General features: G+C 37.7%; 1 protein-coding gene across 5 annotated transcripts in view; it reads left to right on the top strand.

Moving 5' to 3' along the window:
* The window catches only part of LOC120363082 (uncharacterized), a 116,824-nt gene that overhangs the window by 31,329 nt on the left and 64,742 nt on the right, over positions 1-20,753 (top strand). For 3 of the 5 annotated variants that reach the window (XM_010332985.3, XM_074395743.1, XM_074395744.1), the window contains exon 4: positions 16,571-19,825. The exons of 1 other annotated variant lie outside the window; for it this stretch is intronic. In XM_010332985.3, the coding sequence (XP_010331287.2) occupies positions 16,571-17,769 (1,199 nt within the window). In that variant the 3' untranslated portion in view covers positions 17,770-19,825. Of the gene's footprint in view, positions 1-16,570; positions 19,826-20,753 lie in introns of those variants that run through there. One more of the 5 variants, XR_012516773.1, reaches the window with a different exon arrangement.

Below are 20,753 nucleotides of genomic sequence, written 5' to 3' on the forward strand. Positions count from 1 at the left end.
GGTCAATTTTAAAGTAGGTGTGATGTGGTGCTGAGAAGAATGTATATTCTGTGGACTTGGGGTGGAGAGTTGGGTGACAGACCAAGACTCTAGCTGGGTGACAGACCAAGACTCCATCTCAAAACAAAAACAAACAAAAAAACTGATTAAAAATGTGTCCCTCATGATAGGCTTTACAGCAGATTGTACTGTAAAGGTTACAGTTACCCAATAGACCTTAAATTCTTTTGTGAAAGTTATAATAGAAGTGACTAAACAAAGAAGTACTTGTGTAGCTGCTGGCATTTGTGGCCTATGGAAAAATACATCAAATAAAGATTACAGAAATTCAGTAGTAGGATATTAACAAAGAAACTGCTTAATTAAGTAAGTAAACTGTTTATCTGGCTCATTCTTTGATCTATTTAATTTTACAAGGTTTGGTTTATGGAAACCTTCGGCAAGGAGCGTACTGTGAACTCTTGGTATTTTCCTCCCAGTAATCAAAATCATAGTCTCCCTTGTGCGCTGTAGTCTCTCAAAGGTTTTAAATGCTTGCATGCAGCCATCTTCAGAATGTTCTATGGTCTCTCTTCAACTAGGATAACAGGAGCTAAAAGAAATGTGCAACCATGAGAATACCATAACCTATAAATAACGTGCTGAGACCAGAAACCCAAAATGGTGGTAACTCTAAGGCCCTAAGTTTTGGACACACTCTAAGTGAGAACCTAACTAAAAAGGGGGAAGTCTTTAAACAAAATTCTGGGATACCATTATTTTGAACTAAGCTCATATACTAGGCCCCAACAGACCAAACCAAAATGGAGTTGCTTGTGCTAAGACTTTAAGGAAGCACATAAATCCTAGAACAAACCAGGTTTTGTTTTGTTTTCCTCCTGCAAATCTCTATAACAAACATTCCTAACAGCATAGGTATCCGCCCCCATTAAATCTTAACCAAATACATTTGCTCTCATCAAGAGACCATCAAACTTCAGATAATCATGAAACAAAAGCTCCAACCATTTCCAGGATAAACCCCCCCGGGCATCAAGAAACTGCCCTGCCTCCACCAGACAGAACAGGCGAGAGTTCCAGGATCCCCAGTAGGCAGGTACTACGTCCCAAGCCAGCATAAGGAAGTTACAAGAAAAAGACCATCAGTTCCTCTACCTCCTATAAAGATTTAGGGGGATCACATCTCTCACGGGGGAGATGAGGCAGGAAAACAGGGTCTGGAGGCAGGGAACATAAGGCCAATTCATACCAGCCATACCAGGAAACATCCTCTCCATAGGGCATCATACTGTAAGTAACTATAACTGTACTTTATCCTCTCCATTTATAAAGGGCAGGCGTCCGCAAACTTTTTACACATGGGGCCAGTTCACTGTCCCTCAGACCGTTGGAGGGCCGCCACATACTGTGCTCCTCTCACTGACCACCAATGAAAGAGGTGCCTCTTCCTGAAGTATGGCGGCAGGGGCGGGGGTGGGTGATAAATGGCCTCAGGGGGCTGCATGTGGCCTGCAGGCTGTAGTTTAGGGACGCCTGATATAGGGCATACCCGAAGTAACTAATGGAATCCTCTAGGCAGTATTTAAATTCCCCAAAATTCTGTAATGGGGCCTTAAAGCCCCTACACTTGGACCCACACTGTGGAGTGTGCTTTGATTTTCAGTAAATCCCTTTATTCCTTCCTTGCTTTGTTTGTGCGTTTTGTGTAGTTCTTTGTTCAAGATGCCAAGAACCTGGGCACTTTCTACCAGTAACAATATATTTTTGACACCTTTGTCAAAAATAAGTTTGCTATAGTTGTATGGATTTATCTCTGCATTCTCTCTACTTATCAGTTTATGCTGTTTTAATTATGGTAGCTGTGTCGTATCATGTAAAGTCAAATACTGTGATTCTTCCAGTTTCTTTTTTCTTACAATGGCTTTGGCTATTCTGAGTTCTGTCTACATTATAAAATTGCTTTTCCTATTTCTGTGAAGAATGTCATTGATGCTTTGATAGGAATTGCATTAAATCTACAGATTTAATGCAATTAAAAATCCGTAGATTAAGTCTGTAGATTGTTTTGGGGAGTATGAAAATTTTAATAATACTAATTCCTCCTATTCATGAACATAAAACATCTTTTTTTTGTCTTACTTAATTTCTTGCATCAATGTTTTATAGTATTCATCACAGAGATCTTTCTTCACTTTGGTTAAGTTCATTTTTGGGTATTTAATTTTAATTTGTGGCTATTGTAAATGGGATTACTCCTTTGGTTTGATTTTCAGATTGCTCATTGTTTGGTATGTAGAAACACTAATTTTTAAATCCTGTATCTTGACTAAATGTATGGGTTCTAATAGTGTTTTAGTGAATTAGGTTTTTCCAAATGTAAGACTGCATCATATGCAAACAAAGTTCTTTTTTTTGTGACAGATTTTTTTCTCTAGAGGTCTCTTTTGTTTGATATAGCCACTCCTACACTGTTTTAATTATTGGCATGGAATATTCTTTTTCATCTTTAAACCACTAACCTATGTGTTTTCTTAAATCTAAAGTAAGTCTCTCGTGCACAGCATATTGTTGATTTTTAAAATCAATTCAGACATTCCATGAGTGTTTTAATTTATTTTTTGCTCCAATAACAGAATATCCCAGAGTTGATAATGTATAAAGAAGTTTTCTTAGCTCACAATTCCGGATGCTGAGAAGTCCAAGATCATGCAGTTCTTATCTGATGAGAATCATATTTCCATATTACAATATGACCAAAAGCTTGAGGATGACAGAAAGTATATACCAGAGCCACTTTGTTCATTGTTTTCTGACCATTTAGTAGTTTCTGTGTTTTAATTCTTTTGTGCTTTCTTCCCTTGCATTTTCTTGAATTTTTGTTTTGTTTTTGTTGTTATATGCTTTGATTCTTTTTCTTTTTTGTGTGTATCTACTATAGTTTTTAATTTCCAAGTGACCTACATAAAATAACTCATAGTTATAAAAGTCTAACTTGAGCCGGGGGCAGTGGCTCAAGCCTGTAATCCCAGCACTTTGGGAAGCCAAGGTGGGGATCACGAGGTCAAGGGATCGAGACCAACCTGGTCAACATGGTGAAACCCCGTCTCTACTAAAAATACAAAAAATTAGCTGGGCATGGTGGCATGTGCCTGTAATCCCAGCTACTCGGGAGGCTGAGGCAGGAGAATTGCCTGAACCCAGGAGGCGGAGGTTGCGGTGAGCCTAGATCGCGCCATTGCACTCCAGCCTGGGTAACAAGAAAGAAACTCCGTCTCAAAAAAAAAAAAAGTCTAACTTGAGATGACAATTTAACTCCTTTTTTTTTTTTTTTTTTGTACAGATAGGGTCTTGCTGTGTTACTCAGGCTATAGTGCAGTGCAGTGCATTCACAGCTAAGTATAGCATCAAACTCCCCAGGATCAAGGAGTCCTCCCATCTTAGCCTCCTGAGCAGCTGGGACTACAAGCACAAGTCCAGCTACCTTTTTGGGGTACTTTATGTAGAGACAGGATTTTGCCATGTTGCTCAGGCTGGCCTGGAACTCCTGGGCTCAAGAAGCGCACTTGCCTTGGCCTCTCAAAGTGCTAGGATTAAAGGCATGAGACATCACAATCAGTGATTCTTTTTACAAAAGACTAAATAGCTTTGTGAGATCTTTATTGTATTCATGTATTTATTTTAGAGACAGGGTCCTGCTATATTGACCAGGCAGGTTTTGAACTCCAGGCCTCAAGCAAAAGTTAAGTTAACTTCTATGTATAGAAAAATTAAACAATTTTACTTCCTTTAACATACTATGTCACCCTTTACATTTTTTATACTGTATACCTGTTAACAAATTATTGAAGCTATATGTATTTTAATACTTTCTTGTAGCTTTTATGCCAGCATTAAAAGTGATCTATGCATCATAGTTTTATAGCCCTCTATGTATATATGTTTTCCAGTAAGATTTATACTTTTATGTGTTTTCTTGCTGGAAGTTAGGATTCCATTCTTAGAACTTGAAAAATTCTGATTAGCATTTTTTTGTATTTCCTCAACTTATTTTTTTTAATCTGAGAATATCTTGATTGATACTTCATTTGTAAAGGACAGCTTTGTCAGGTATAGTCTTCTTATTTGTCAAAGTTTTTTCTTTCTTCATTTGCACTTCAAATATATGGTCTCACTTCTATGTGGCTTGCATAGTTTCTGCTGAGCTATTTATTGATGACCATATAGATATTCCCCAGTATGAGAAGAGTCTCTTTTCTCTTGCTTCTTTGAAGAATCTCTTGCCTGGGCACGGTGGCTCACGCCTGTAATCCAAGCACTTTGGGAGGTCAAGGTAGGGAGATCACAAGGTCAGAAGTTTAAGACCAGCCTGGCCAACATGGCGAAACCCCATCTCTACTAAAAGTACAAAAATTAGGCTGGGCGCGGTGGCACAAGCCTGTAATCCCAGCACTTTGGGAGGCCAAGGCGGGTGGATCACGAGGTCAAGGTGATCATCCTGGTCAACACGGTGAAACCCCATCTCTACTAAAAATACAAAAAAAATTGGCTGGACATGGTGGTGTGTACCTGTAATCCCAGCTACTCAGGAGGCTGAGGCAGGAGAATTGCCTGAACCCAGGAGGTGGAGGTTGCGGTGAGCCGAGATCACGCCATTGCACTCCAGCCTGGGTAACAAGAGCGAAACTCCGTCTCAAAAAAAGAAAAGAAAAGAAAAGAAAAAGAAAAAGTAAAAAAAAAAAAAAAAATACAAAAATTAGCTGGGCATGGTTGCAGTTGCCTGTAATCCCAGCTACCCAGGGGGCTGAGGCAAGAGAATCACTTGAACCTGGGAGGCAGAGGTTTCAGCGAGCCAAGAGCGTGCCATTGTACTCCAACCTGAGTGACAGAATGAGACTCCATCTCAAAAAAAAAAAAAGAATCTCTCATTGTCTTTGAATTTTGGCAGTTTAATTATAATGTGTCCTGGGCAGTTTCTTTTTTAGGTTCTTCTTGCTGTAGATATTTTGAGCTGCATAAGGCTGAATGTCTAGTTTTCTTCCAAGACTGTGAAAAATTGAAGACATTATATCTATCTTTAAACAATTTAAAAAAAATTTTTTTTCTCTTTTGAACCTCCTAAAATATATACCTTTTAACAGTTTGTTATACAATATGGCCTCTAAATGCTTTATTCACACTTTTTTTTTTCCTTCAGACAGAGTCTCACTCCATTGTCAGGCACCAGGCTGGAGTGCAGTGGCGCGATCTTGGCTCACTGCAACCTCTGCCTCCTGAGTTCAAGCAATTCTCCTGCCTCAGCCTCTTGAGTAGCTGGGACTGCAGGTGCACACCACCACGCCCAACTAATTTTTGTATTTTTAGCAGAGATGGGGTTTCACCATGTTAGCCAGGTTGGTCTCAATCTCTTGACCTCGTAATCCACCCACCTCAGCCTCCCAAAATGCTGAGATTACAGGCATGAGCCACTGTACCCGGCCGACATTTTCATTTTTTAAAAAAATTCTAATTAGGAACTTTCAAATGACTTAATTCGTTTGCCAGTTTTTTTGTTTGTTTTTTTTTTGTATAGTAGAATCTCCTATTAAAACTTTCTCTTAAATATTTCAGTTCTACTATTTTGTACTTTGCTTCCAGCATATCTGTTTCTTTTTTAATGGTTTCTTTTTCTGTATTATAATTGTGATTTTGTTCATGCATTATTGCAAAAAATTTAGGAATCTGTGTATTTTTGCAGCTTACTGGGTTTTTATTTTTTTTTTTTAATTTTTATTTATTTATTTTATTTATTTATTTATTTTTGAGACGGAGTTTCGCTCTTGTTACCCAGGCTGGAGTGCAATGGCGCGAACTCGGCTCACTGCAACCTCTGCCTCCTGGGTTCAGGCAATTCTCCTGCCTCAGCCTCCCAAGTAGCTGGGATTATAGGCACGCACCACCATGCCCAGCTAATTTTTTGTATTTTTAGTAGAGACGGGGTTTCACCATGTTGACCAGGATGGTCTTTATCTCTCGACCTTGTGATCTGCCCGCCTCAGCCTCCCAAAGTGCTGGAATTACAGGCGTGAGCCACCGCGCCCAGCCTGGGTTTTTATTTATTTATTTTTTTGAGACAAAGTCTCTGATGCCTGGCTGGAGTGCAGTCGGGTGCTCAACTCACTGTAACCTCTGCCCTCCAGGTTCAAGCGATTCTTTTGCTTCAGCCTCCAAGTAGCTGTGACTACAAATATGCACCACCACATCTGCTAATTTTTGTATATTAGGTAGAGAGATGGTTTCGCAATGTTGGTCAGGCTGGTCAGTTTCTTTAAGATTATCTTGAATTCTCTGTTAGTCATATTTTAGATCTGTATTTTAAGTGGTTACTGGAGCATTTTTAGTTTCCTTTGGTGGTGTTATATTTGCCTGATCCTTCACGATCCGTTAAGCCTTGTTTTGATGTCCCTGCATATGAAGGAGCAAATACTCTTAGTTATTATAAACTAGTTTGGAGAGATAGATATATTTTATTGGATCTCTGGACTTAAGAGATTTCTGATGAGCTTGCAGTTAAGTGCATTGGAGCCAGGTCACATAATTACTACTGGGTCTGCCATGAAGTTCATGTTTGGCAGACCTATAATCAGGATATCAGACAGTTGTGGATTCTATTTTCTGAGAAGGTTAAACCTTCAAGATGTTGACCAATACAACTGGCACTCAGAAAATTAACAGAAAAAAACTCCATTATATCTGGGGGTGCTGATGCAGTAAATGTTAGTTGGTGTGACTCCTGCTGTGAGGTTTTTGCTGGTTTTTTGGAAATGCTCTAATCCAGTCACTGTACAGATTCCTGGATGAGGCGGGCTGATTCTTGATAACAGCTGAAACGGTGTGGAACTGATTCATAGGGCGGCTTCAGCATACACAGCTAAGACTTCAGGTCTGTTTCTGGGTTCATGGCATTTCTCCCTTCAGATTTCTGGGTGGGGAGGACTGCTCCCAGACTCTAGCTGACAGGGAATGAAGCTGGGTTATAGGGCTGCTTCAAGATTCACAGTGGGAATAAAGTCAGCTAGCGTGCCTACAGGGGCACATAGAGGTGTGCTTTTTGGCATGTTTCAGGTTAGTAAAAACTGCTCCTGGACTTTGGTTGCATAGACTTGGAGCCAGGTTATAGTGTCATGTCAAGATCCACCATCAATTCCGGGCTTGGTGGCTCCTGCCTGTAACCCCATCACTTTGGGAGGCCAAGGTGGGCGGATCATCTGAGGTCAGTTCAAGGCTAGCCTGGCCAACTTGGCAAAACCCCGTCTCTACTAAAAATATAAAACTTAGCCCAGTATGGTGACAGGCACCTGTAATTCCAGGTACTCAGGAGGCTGAGGCAGCAGAATCACTTGAATCCAGGAGCCGGAGGTTACAGTTAGCAGAGATCACACCACTGCACTCTCCAGCCTGGGTGACAGACTGAGACTCTTGTCTAAAAAAAAAAAATCCACCATCAAATAAATATTGGCAAGCCTACATCTAGGGGTACAGATGGATGTTTCTGTCAGTGGGTCTCTGCATGTGCAGGATTTCTGCCATGCCATGACTAATATGTGCAAGGTGTGGGGTTTGGGCTAATTTAGAGATCACAGACAGAACCAGTATATAAAGGCCTTTCACCTGAGACACAGGACATTATGAATTCTCCCAAGTGTCTTGATTGATTGGTGCTAATGGTAGGAACAAAACCAAATAGTCTATAGTTATGTTTACATTGAGAGTTAGTCGTATTTCATTCTGTAGCTGGGACTATGATGGGCAAGCATGCCACTCAAGCAAGGGCATGCCCTCTTAATGCAGCCTTCCTCAGTCTTGGATTCGCAACCTTTTACATGGATTTTTAAGTTTTCATAAAGGTTCTTTTATCAGGGCATAACTGCTGTATTTTCATAACTGTAGAAGTTGTTGGGTAGAGAACCTCCTATTCTGCCATCTTGATATGTCACTCCCCTTGTATGTTTCACTTTCTGATATGTCTGTGTCAAAATTATCTGATTTCAAATTCAAAATTTCTGAAATAAAATGCTCAAATTTACACGTGTAATAAGTTCATGTATTGTCATGGCTCATTTTTATTGGAGCATTTTATTAATTATTGAGATGCATTTTCTTTTACTTCTTTACGTAGCATGCCAAAGATTCAAAATCTTGGCTCTTCAATAAGTACATAGTCACAGTTTAAAACTGTAGTTATTTGGGAGGCCGAGGCGGGTGGATCACGAGGTCAAGAGATCGAGACCATCCTGGTCAACATGGTGAAACCCCGTCTCTACTAAAAATACAAAAAACTAGCTGGGCGTGGTGGTGCATGCCTGTAATCCCAGCTACTTAGGAGGCTGAGGCAGGAGAATTGCCTGAGCCCAGGAGGCGGAGGTTGTGGTGAGCCGAGATCGTGCCATTGCACTCCAGCCTGGGTAACAAGAGCGAAACTCCGTCTCAAAAAAAAAAAAAAAAAAAAAACTGTAGTTATTTAGAGGATTGTTTTTATGATACATTGATATTATATTTAATCTTTCATGGATCAGAATTTTTATTGTATTCAACTCCATTTTACTGGGTAGTCTTTTTTCATGTAGATTCTCTTTGATTAATTTTTTCATTTCTAATCTTCATATTTGTATGATAATTTTCAACTCTGTACTTTTTATGACCAAGTTATGTTTAATTCAAATAAAAATCATTGGGGTTCACTTTAAGCAAATTAAAATTTGACATTTATAAGTCAAATGTTTTTATTCCCTATAAAAGTTATGTGGTATTTGCCTATACAAATACTGCCTCTTCTTTGTTTATAAATTATTATTATTTTTGAGACACAGTCTCTGTGTTGCCCAGGCTGGAGTGCAGTGGCATGATCTTGGCTCACTGCATTCTCCACCTCCTGGGTTCAAATGATTCTCCTGCCTCAGCCTCCCGAGTAGCTGGGACTACAGGCACGTGCCACCAACCCTGGCTAATTTTTGTATTTTTAATAGGAATGGGGTTTCAGTGTGTTAGCCAGGCTGGTCTCAATCTCCTGACCTCATGATCCACCCCAAAATGCTGGGATTACAGGCATCAGCACTTTCTTTGATGGTCATCAATGTTTTCTTGTGTAGCTGAGTAGTCAAAAAACTGTGTAAAATTACCATCTATTTATTGTTTTATTATATGTTATTCTGTGAGAGAAACACTTGTTATTTGCAGGTGATTTCTGAAAAATGTAACCTTTCTAGGTAGATGTAAATAATTGTTATTAAAAAATTGCCTGGCCGGGCACATAGTGGCTCACGCCTGTAATCCCAGCACTTTGGGAGACAGAGTTGGGTGGATCACGAGGTCAAGAGATCAAGACCATCCTGGTCAACATGGTGAAACCCCGTCTCTACTAAAAATACAAAAAAAATTAGCTGGGCATGGTGGCGCACGCCTGTAATCCCAGCTATTCGGGAGGCTGAGGCAGGAGAATTGCTTGAACCCAGGAGGCGGAGGTTGCGGTGAGCCGAGATCGCGCCATTGCACTCCAGCCTGGGTAACAAGAGCAAAACTCCGTCTCAAAAAAAAAAAAAAAGAAAGAAAGAAAAGAAAAGAAACTCAGCAAATTAGGTATAGATGGTATGTAGCTCAGTATCATGAAGGCCACATTTAACATATCTATGACTGATACGCTGAACAGAAAAAAAGCAGAAAATGTTTCATTTGAAATCTAGGACAAGACAAGGATGTTATTTTATATTATGATTGTGTGTGACAATATTCAACTGTGTACACTGTAAGATGGTGATATGGTTTGTTTGATATGGTGTGAAAGCTATAGTTCATAATTATCTCATCTTGAATTATAGCTTTCATAATTCCCATATTATGGGAGGGACCCGGTGAGAAATAATTGAGTCATGGGGGTAGTTTCCCTCATGCTGTTCTCTTGGTGTTGAATAAGTCTCAGGAGATCTGATAATTTTATAAGGGGTTTCCCCTTTTACTTGGCTCTCATTCTCTTTTGTCTCCTGCCATATATGACATGACTTTTGGCTTTTGCTCTGATTGTGAGGCCTCTGTAGCCACATGGAACTGTGAGTCCATTAAACCGCTTTTTCTCTATGGATTACCCAATCTTGGATATGTCTTTATTAGCAGTGTGACAATGTACAGTAAATAGGTACCGGTGGAGTTGAGAACTGCACCTGAAAATGTTGAAGTGACTCTGGAACTATGTAACCTACAGAGGTTGGAACAGTTTGGAGGACTGAGCAGGAGACAAGAAATGTGGGGAAATTTGGAACTTCCTAGAGATGTGTGTATGGCTTTGACCAAAATGCTAATAATAATATGGACAGCGAAATCCAGTCTGAGGTGGTCTCAGACAGAGATGAAGAACTTGGGAACCAGTAAAAGTGTCTCTTGCTATGTTTTAGCAAAAAAGACTGGTGGCATTTTGCCCTGCACTAGAGATTTGTGGAACTTCGAACTTGAGGGAGATGACTTAGGGTATCTGGCAGAAGAAATTCCTAAGCCGTAAAGGATTCACAAAGTGACTTTGGGTGCTGTTAAAAGCATTAAGTTCTAAAAGGGAAACAGCATAAAAGTTCAGAAAATTTGCAGCCTGATGATGTGCTAGAAAAGAAAACCCATTTTCTGAAGGGGGGATTCAGGCTGCCTACAGAAATTTGCATAAGTAATTAGGAGCCAAGTGATAATCACCAGACACTGGGGAAAATGTCTCTAGGGCGTTTCAGAGAACTTTGCAAAGCCACAGGGTGGAGCTGTCTAAGATCATGGGAACCCATTTCTTGCATCAATGTGACCTAGATGGGAGACACGGAGTCAAAGGAGATTATTTTGGAGCTTTAAGATTTGATTGCCCTGCTGAATTTTGGCCTTGCATGGGGCCTCTAGCCTTCTTGTTTTGACCAATTTCTCTTATTTCGTATGGGTGTATTTACTCAATATCCCTATTGTATCTAGGAAATAACTAGCTTGCTTTTGATTTTACAGGCTCATAGTTGGAAGGGACTTACTTTCTCTCAGATGAGACTTGAATGTGGATGTGTTAGTTAACCTGAAATGAGTTAAGACTTTGGAGGACTGTTGGGAAGGCATAATTTGTTTTGAAATGTGAGGACATGAGATTTGGGAATGGCCGGGGTAGAATGATATGGTTTGGCTGTGTCTTCATCAAAATCTCATTTTCGATTGTAGCTGCTGTAATTCCCATGTGTTGTGGGAAGGACCAAGTGTGATATAATTGAAGCATGGTGGTGGTTTTTCCCATACTGTTCTTATTGTAGTGAATGACTCTCATGAGACCTGATGATTTTTATAAGGGGTTTCCCCTTTTGTTTGGCTCTTACTCTCTTTTGTCTGCCACCATGTAAGATGTACCTTTCACCTTTTGCCTCCCACAATGATTTTGAGGCCTCCCCAGCCACATATAACTGTGAGTCCATTAAACTTTTTTTTCTTAAAAATTACCCCGTCTTTGGGTATGTTTATCAGCAGCATGAAAATGGACTAATATAGACAGTGTGGAGCACAAGTCAAATATGCATCAGTCTATTTTCAATATAAGTCTCTGTGTTTATCTGTATGTATATTGTTCTGCATTCTTTATAAGTTCTATACTTGATACTTGTTCTGTTTGTGTGTATACAGTGGTCATTTTCCCTGTCTAGGTGAGTTGTCATTGAAATACTTCTAATTTTACTCTCTATTTGTAAATCTATATTTTTATGTGGAGAAGTACTTTTGTGATTTGAATATAATTCAGAAACTATCATACTTCTGTATCTCTTTTAGAGATTATTTTTAATTGTTAAAACAACAAACTGCGATCTTAAATGTTTTTAATCAGTTTAGTCATGTTAATCATATTGACATTATTATATACTGTATCTCTAGAATGTATTTATCTTGCATAGCTAAAACACTACACATTGAACAACTACGTATTATTTGTTTTCTGGGACTGTACAAAACAATTGTTTTCTACTTCAGAATCAGACTGTTTTAGATCTCTTATGTAGGTTGATTTACATAGGTTCTGTCTCTTTGTGGCTGACTTATTTTATGTTGCACAATTTCATTATGATTTATTATACTAGTTAGCATATTTTTTTTCTAAACTGTGAGTAATAATATTTCAAATTATATTTACCCATTTGATGGGAGAAATTTCGTTTATTTGCTTCAGTACCAATGCTGCAGTAATTATGAGTATACAGATTACTCTTCATGTGACCATTTGTATGAGAGTTTATATTTGTGCTGGATTTAATTTTATTGATCTAGCTGTTCAGCTTATACTCATACTAAATTGTTTTAATTTTTAGCTTTGTATATGTTTTGAAATCAGGAGCTGTGATGCCTTTAACATTGTTAGTTTTCTTATTGAAGATTGGTGCTACATTGGCTTTTGAAATTTTACATAATTTTGAAGTTGCTGTTCCTATTTCTGCAAAAAAACTGAATTAGAAGTTTGACAGGGACTGCATTTAATCTGTAGATTACATTACACAGTCTAGACAGCCTTATAATATTATTTCAAAGATTGAACAAGAGCATCCTAAAGAGTATATTGTTTAATTTCTTCAATCATGTAAGATTTTCTGCTTTTTTTTTTTTAATTCTACTCTCATTCCAGTTTGGTCAAAAAAAGCAATCTGTAAAATGTTAATTTAAAAAAAATTTGTTAAGACTCTGGCCTAACAGGTGGTTATCAAGAGAACTTTTGTATGAGCTATTGAGAAAAATGTGTATTCTGCTCTAGTTGAGGAGTTCTCTACAATTTTGTTAGGCGTAATTTTTTAATACTGCTCTCAAGTCTTCTGTTCCCTTATGAATATTGTCTTTTTGTCTTATTCATTACAGAAATTGAGGTATCAAAATATCCTAGTATAATTATATTGCTTTCTGTATCTTGCTTTAATTCTGCCAGTATTTATATATTTGGAGTCATAATGTGAGATGCACTCACACACACGTTAATATATGCATACACACATTGTCATGGGTTCCCAGTAAATGAAGCATTATTATTCTTTAATATCCTTTGTCTCTTACAAGCTTTTACTTAAAGTATATTTTATGAAGAAAGATAGCTTTCCACTAAAGATGCACTTTGTGGGCGGGGCACTTTGGCTCACGCCTGTAATCCCAGCACTTTGGGAGGCTGAGGTGACGAGGTCAAGAGATCGAGACCATCCTGGTCAACATGGTGAAACCCCGTGTCTACTAAAAATACAAAAATTAGCTGGGCATGGTGGCGCACGCCTGTAGTCCCAGCTATTCGAGAGGCTGAGGCAAGAAAATTGCTTGAACCCAGGAGGTGGAGGTTGCGGTCAGCTGAGATTGCGCCATTGCGCTCCAGCTTGGGTAACAAGCGGAAACTCCTTCTCAAAACAAAACAAACAAACAAAAAAAGATGCACTTTGTGTAATATGATTTTGACCTCTTTTTATTTGCTTATTTGCATGAAATGTCTTCATCTTGCCTTGTCTCCTTTAATCATTAGATCTTAAGTGACTTGTAGAAAAGCAGGTTGGAGCTTGTTTTTTAAATTTTTAATTTTTTTTTTTTTTTTTTTTCTTTGACGGAGTCTTACTCTGTCACCTAGGCTGGAGTGTAGTGGCTCAATATCAGCTTACTGCAACTCACCTCAGCCTCCCAAAGTGCTAGGAATACAAGTGTGAGCCACCACACCCAGCCAGTTTTTAAAATCTTTTTATTCAGTGCATAAATGGATGCATGAATGGAAAGTTTACTTCATAAATATTTAAGTAATTTGCTTAAATAGGCTTAGTCATGTTATTTTATTATTTTACTTGATAATTTTATCTTTGTCCCTTATTTTCTGTCTTCCTTTATGTCTTTTTTATTTTTGTATTGACAGGTCGTCTTATTTTTTTTTAGTATCTATACAGTTTCTTTTTTATTTGGTATCTTGGGAATTACATAAAATTTATTTAAGTTGAAATAATGTATTTTAAACTGGTAAAAACTTAACTTTAGTTACATATCAAAATTCTTCCTCATTATATTTGCCCTTTATTATTGATGTCACTAATCATGTTTGTATTTTGCATATTAACAGTTTTCGATGAACAGTTTATGATTGTTTTGTTTTTATCTTTCACATTCTGGAGATTAATTAAAATGATTTCTGTGCTAACATAATGATATAGGACTTTATATTTTCATATGTGCATATCTTTCCCAGAAAATTATGTTTTCACATTATGTTTTGTTTTCTTGCATCATGTTATTTTCAATGGACGATACTTTCTTTAGATTTTTTTTTTTTTTGCAAGGCAGGTATAGTACTAATATACTTTTCAGCATTTTGTTATCTTGAAAGATCTTTGCTTTTTCTTCATTTTTAGGACAGTTTTACTGGTTATATTATTCTCGCTTAGAAGCTATTTTTCTTTCAGTACTTTATATTACAATTCCCTCTCATCTGAGTTTTTTTTTCCCCAGACTCACTGGTTATTTCATAAGATCACACTAATAAATGACATATCACTTTTATCTTGTAACTCATAAGATTCTCTTCTTGTCTTTGTCTTTTGAAACTTTGCTTATATGTGTCTTGTTATAAATCTCTCTGTGTGTATCCTAGTTGAATCTTGTGGAGCTTCTTCCATTTTTACGTCCTTTTAGTTTTGAAAATTTCTGTCATTGGCCGGGCGCGGTGGCTCAAGCCTGTAATCCCAGCACTTTGGGAGGCTGAGATGGGTGGATCACGAAGTCAAAAGATTGAGACCATCCTGGTCAACATGGTGAAACCCCATCTCTACTAAAAATACAAAAAATTAGCTGGGCGTGGTGGCGCGTGCCTGTAACCCCAGCTACTCAGGAGGCTGAGGCAGGAGAATTGCCTGAACCCAGGAGGCGGAGGTTGTGGTGAGCCGAGATCACGCCATTGCACTCCAGCCTGGGTAACATGAGCGAAACTCCATCTCAAAAAAAAAAAAAAAGAAAGAAAAGAAAATTTCTGTCATTATTGTATTTTTCACCTTCATGACTTTTGTTTTTTATATTTTTAGTGTTTTCATTGATACTGTTATTTTTCTGATTTTGTCCATTGTGTTTCTGTTTCACTCATTGAGCATTATTTAGGTTAAAATTTTAAAATTTGAATGTCCTTTATTTACAGTTTTCTGAAATTATTATTATTTATTTTTATTTATTTTTTTTTTTTTTGAGACAGTGTCTCACTTTGTCACCCAGGCTGGAGTGCAGTAGTGGGGTCTCAGCTCACTGCAACCTCTACCTCCCGAGTTCAAGCAATTCTCCTGCTTCATCCTCCTGAGTAGCTGGGACTACAGACATGTGCCATCATGCCAGGCTACTTTTTGCATTTTTAGTAGAGACAAGTTTCACCATGTTGACCTGACTGGTCTGTAACTCCTAACCTCATGATCTGCCTGCCTTGGCCTCCCAAAGTATTGGGATTACAGGTGGGAGCCACCGCACCTGGCCATTTTTAATTTTTAAATTGGGACACATTGCCCTAATACTTTGTCTACTTTGTAATATTGTTATTTGAACATTAACTAAAAGCTATTTTTCACAATCTTTACAATGTTGCCTTGTATATGTATGCCTGACATAGTTGGAAACCAATTGTCTTTTATAGAGATTATGAGAGCCTCTCATACATGTTGTAAGGGTGTGTATTGTCTTTTTTTTTTTTTTTCCAGTTAAAATAGTTTGTTCTTCTTATGGTTTCTAATCACTTGCTCTACCTGTTCCCTGTATTTAGCACTGCGGTCTGCTCATAAAACATTTACCTTTGATCTCAGTAGACGCACCACCATTTCTTTCAGCACCCTGTGTTATTGGAGACAGAAACCCAGTTTTATAATAATCCCAAAAGCCAGATGTTGGAATATGTGTGTCATTATTTTTTCTCTAAGAAGCCAGATGTTGACAGTTTACTCCTAAAAGCACAATGATATATTTGTGAAGAGGAAGAGCCGCAGTGGGTAAATGTAACACATTTTTCTTCCTGTTTTATGTGGCCCTTGGCATTGTGCTTACCTGAGGCATTGCACACAATTAACTCATTTATAGATTTCACAAAAAAGGCATTTTGTCAGTGTATTTGTATTACATATGTCTATAAAGGAATTATAGCCTGTGGTATTTACTGATCATCTTACTAATGTACTTTATATAATTTTATATATTAGATTTGTAAAGTATATTTATTTTTTTCAGACAGAGCTACACACTGTCACCCAGGCTGGGGCGCAGTGGTGCAGTCTTGGCTCACTGTATTCTCCGCCTCCCAGGTTCGAGCAATTCTCCTGCCTTAGCTTCCTGAGTAGCTGGGATTATAGGCATGTGCCACGACACCCAGCTAATTTTTTTGTGTTTTTAGTAGCGACAGGGTTTCACTGTGTTAGCCAGGCTGGTCTCAAACTCCTGACCTCATGATCTGCCCATCTTGGCCTCCCAAAGTGCTGGGATTACAGGTGTGAGCCACCACACCTGGCCTGTAAAGTACATTTATATGAATCTAGTAAGTGGGATAATTTGGGTTTGTTTTTTTTTTTTTCAGCTGTGTGTTCTCATTTCACCCAAGACCTTTGGCCAGAGCACAGCATAGAAGATTTGTTCCACAAACTTATACTGAAAAGACATGAGAATTTAAGAAAAAGTTTTAAAAGTGTGAATGACTGTAAGGTGCAGAAAGGAGGTTATAATGGAATTAACCAGTGCTTATCAACTACCCAGAGCAAAATAATTCAATGTAATACATTCGTCGAAATTTTTAATGAATTTTCAAATTCAAACAAACATAAGATAAGATATACTGGAGAGAAAACCTTTACATGTAAAGAATGTGGCAAATCATTTCACGTGTTCTCACGCCTAACTCAACACAATAGAATTCATACTGGAGAGAACCCCTACACATGTGAAGAATGTGGCAAAGCCTTTAATTGGTCCTCAGTTCTTACTAAACATAAGAGAATTCATGCTGGAGAGAAACCCTACAAGTGTGAAGAATGTGGTAAAGGCTTTACTCAGTCTTCACACCTTACCAAACATAAGAGAATTCATACTGGAGAGAAACCCTACACATGTAAAGAATGTGGTAAAGCTTTTAACCAATCCTCAACCCTTAATTTACACAGGAGAATTCATTCTGGACAAAAATGCTACAAATGTGAAGAATGTGGCAAAGCCTTTAAGTGGTCCGCATCCCTTAATGAACATAACAAGAGAATTCATGCTGGAGAGAAACCCTTCTCATGTGAAAAATGTGGCAGTCTCTTTACCACGTCCTCAGACTTTGCTAAACATAAGATAATTCATACAGGAGAGAAACCCTACAAATGTGAAGAATGTGGCAAATCCTTTAATAGGTCAACAACTCTTACTACACATAAGAGAATCCATACTGGAGAGAAACCCTACACATGTGAAGAATGTGGTAAAGCCTTTAATTGGTCCTCAACCTTTAATGTGCACAAGAGAGTTCACTCTGGAGAAAATCCCTACAAATGTGAAGATTGTGGCAAAGCCTTTAAAGGGTTTCCAAACCTGCGTAATCATAAGAAAATTCATACTGGAGAGAAACCCTACATATGTCAAGAATGTGGCAAAGCCTTTAAACAGTCCTCACACCTAAATAGACATAAGAAAATTCATCCTGTAGATAAACCCGACAAATTTAAAGAATGTGGAAAAGCCTTTAAGCAGAACTCCAACCTTCCTCAACATAAGAGAACTCATACTGGAGGAAATTTTTAGAAATGTGAAGAATGTGGGAGTCTTTAAGTATTCCTCAATCTTTTCTAATCATAATTCATACTGGAGAGAAACTCCACAAATGTGAAAAATGTGACAGAGCTTTTAACCACACCTCAATCTGTTCTAAACATAAGAGAAATGGTATTGGTGAATAGCCATTAAAAATACGAAAAATGTGGCAAAGCCTTCAAATGCTTGTCACATCTTACTGTAGGTAATTTTTATTTTTGAGACAGAGTCTTGCTCTGTTGCCCAGTGCTGTGGTGCAGTCTTAGCTCACTTCAAGGGCTGCCTCCCGGGTTCAAAGGATTCTCCTGCCTCAGCCCCCTGAATAGCTGGGATTACAGGCACCTGCCACCGTGCCTAGCTAATTTTTTGTGTTTTTAGTAGAGATAGGGTTTCACCATGTTGGCCAAGCCGGTCTTGAACACCTGACATTGTGATCCACCCACCTCAGCCTACCAAACCGCTAGGATTACAGGTGTGAGCCACTGCACCCAGCCTTACTGTATAGAATTCTTACTGAAGAAAATCCCTAGGAATATAAAATATGTGACAGAACTTTTATCAAATGCTTGTATCTTTTGCACATGATAGCATATATACTTGAGAAAAATCATACAAATGTAAAAAATGTTAAAAGCCATTAATATCTACTCGTGTTACTAAATATCAGAAAGTTCATACTTAATAAAAGCATTATAAATGTAATAATTTGTTGAAAGACCTTTTAGAAATATGGGTCTTTCATGTGAAGAAGAGTATTCTGAAGACAGACAATGCAAATAGTAAGAATACTTGCATCATGGATCCTGTACTTGCATCATGGATCTTATTGTGCATATTTTGTACTAGAGGAAAACCCTGAAGCAGTTGCCCAAACTTCCTTCAACATCAGATAATTTACATTGGAAAGAAATTCTACAACTATAATAAATTTGGGAAAATGCTTGTTCAAAAACTGTAGATTAAGAAATACCAGAGAGTTTATACTAGAAGATATTTTGTAGATGCAGTAAATATGAAAAGATATTCAGTCTAAAGACTATATAAATATTAGAGTACTTACAGTAGAAAGGACTAAGGCATTAGCACTTGAAACATTACAGTAAATCAGAGTGTTAAACTCCAAAGCTGAAACTGTTAATTTTTTTACATGTAAGTTGAAAAGGAGTAAATTTTTGAAGTTATTCCATCGAAATTATACTTTTTTTACTTGAAAAAAATTAAGAGTTTTTGAAAAGCAAATTCAACTCTAAAATAAACTTCATACTCATTCAACTTTCTTATATGAAATCATGCATGTGAAGAATTATTGCATCACGATATGAGAGATTCCTTTTAGGTAGGTACCATTCATGACTTTTACATGAAAGAGTAAGGCCATTAAAATGAAAGATGCATGAAATGGTGCATGAGGTTCAGGGTAATATTCTTCTGCATTACAGTGAGAGAAAAACAATCTGAATTATAGTAGTAAATTGTTTTACCACTTGTAAATTTGTGTAATAAAAAGCAGTAAAATTTAAATTCTCTTTTGAGATTTTGTGTGGACTTAATTTGTTAATCAACAAACTTGTTAATGTGTTGAAATTACTGTGTCTGTTAGCTGGGCATGGTGGCACGTGCCTGTAATCCCAGCTACTCAGGAGGCTGAGGTAGGAGTATTGCCTGAACCCAGGAGGCGGAGGTTGTGTTGAGCTGAGATTGCGCCATTGCACTCCAGCCTGGGTAACAAGAGCGAAACTCCGTCTCAAAAAAAAAGAAAAAAAAAAAGAAAGAAAAAAAGAAGTTACTGTGTCTGGAATTAAGTATTATGCCACCAACTTTCAGTTATCCTACCATATTCAGTGGTGTAGGTAAAAGATGGTAACAGTGTACTTTTTGGTAATAGAGATTAATAGTTTAATGACATTTCTAGTAATCTCTCTTTCAGTGGCTTTAACAGCAAATAAATTGAAGAATATTGTTCCCATGTTAAATTGTTACTGTTTTCCTTATTTAAGTTTATTTTTTTTAATTTCTGTGGGTACATAATATGTGTATATATTCATGGCATATATGAGTTACTTCATACAGGCATACAACACGTAAAATCACATCATAGTAAAATGAGTTATTCATCATCTCAAGCATTTATCATTTGTATTACAAATAATCCATTTATACACTTTATTTTTAAATGTACAATTAAATTATTTTTATAGGGCATTTTAAGATTGTATTCAATATTATGTTCGTATAATTACAATTTATACATTTCTGATTCCTGAATATTTTTTTAACTGTTTAATATTTTCATTTGAACATGTGGCACCTGTTCTGGGAAACACGTATAGACTTTTGATTTTTTTTTTTTTCTTTTTTTTTTTTTTGAGATGGAGTTTCGCCCTTGTTACCCAGGCTGGAGTGCAATGGCGCGATCTCGGCTCACCGCAACCTCCGCCTCCTGGGGTCAGGCAATTCTCCTGCCTCAGCCTCCTGAGTAGCTGGGATTACAGGCACGTGCCACCATGCCCAGCTAATTTTTTGCACTTTTAGTAGAGACGGGGTTTCACCATGTTGACCAGGATGGTCTCGATCTCTCGACCTCGTGATCCACCCGCCTCGGCCTCCCAAAGTGCTGGGATTACAGGCTTGAGCCACCACGCCCGGCAGACTTTTGATTTTTGATTTACATGGAGATAAATATATAAATGTATTCCTCTAAGACCAACCTTAGGTGTAAAAAAAAATTATAGAGCAAGCAATTGTGTTTGGGAGTTTGTACCAATTTTTTAAAGAAAATGGCAAAATTGGAATAAGAAAGATTCTTTTAATAATATATGTAATTTACTAGAAATTTTAAAACCTAAAATATTCTGGAATCAAATCTATACTTTCTTTGTATTTAATTAATTACTGTAAAATCTCATGAATCATGGCCAGGCGCAGTGGTGCATGCCTGTAATCTCAGCACTTTGGGAGGCCGAGGAGGGCTGATC

This window comes from Saimiri boliviensis, chromosome 3 (genome assembly GCF_048565385.1).
Source record: "Saimiri boliviensis isolate mSaiBol1 chromosome 3, mSaiBol1.pri, whole genome shotgun sequence".
NCBI lineage: Eukaryota > Metazoa > Chordata > Mammalia > Primates > Cebidae > Saimiri > Saimiri boliviensis.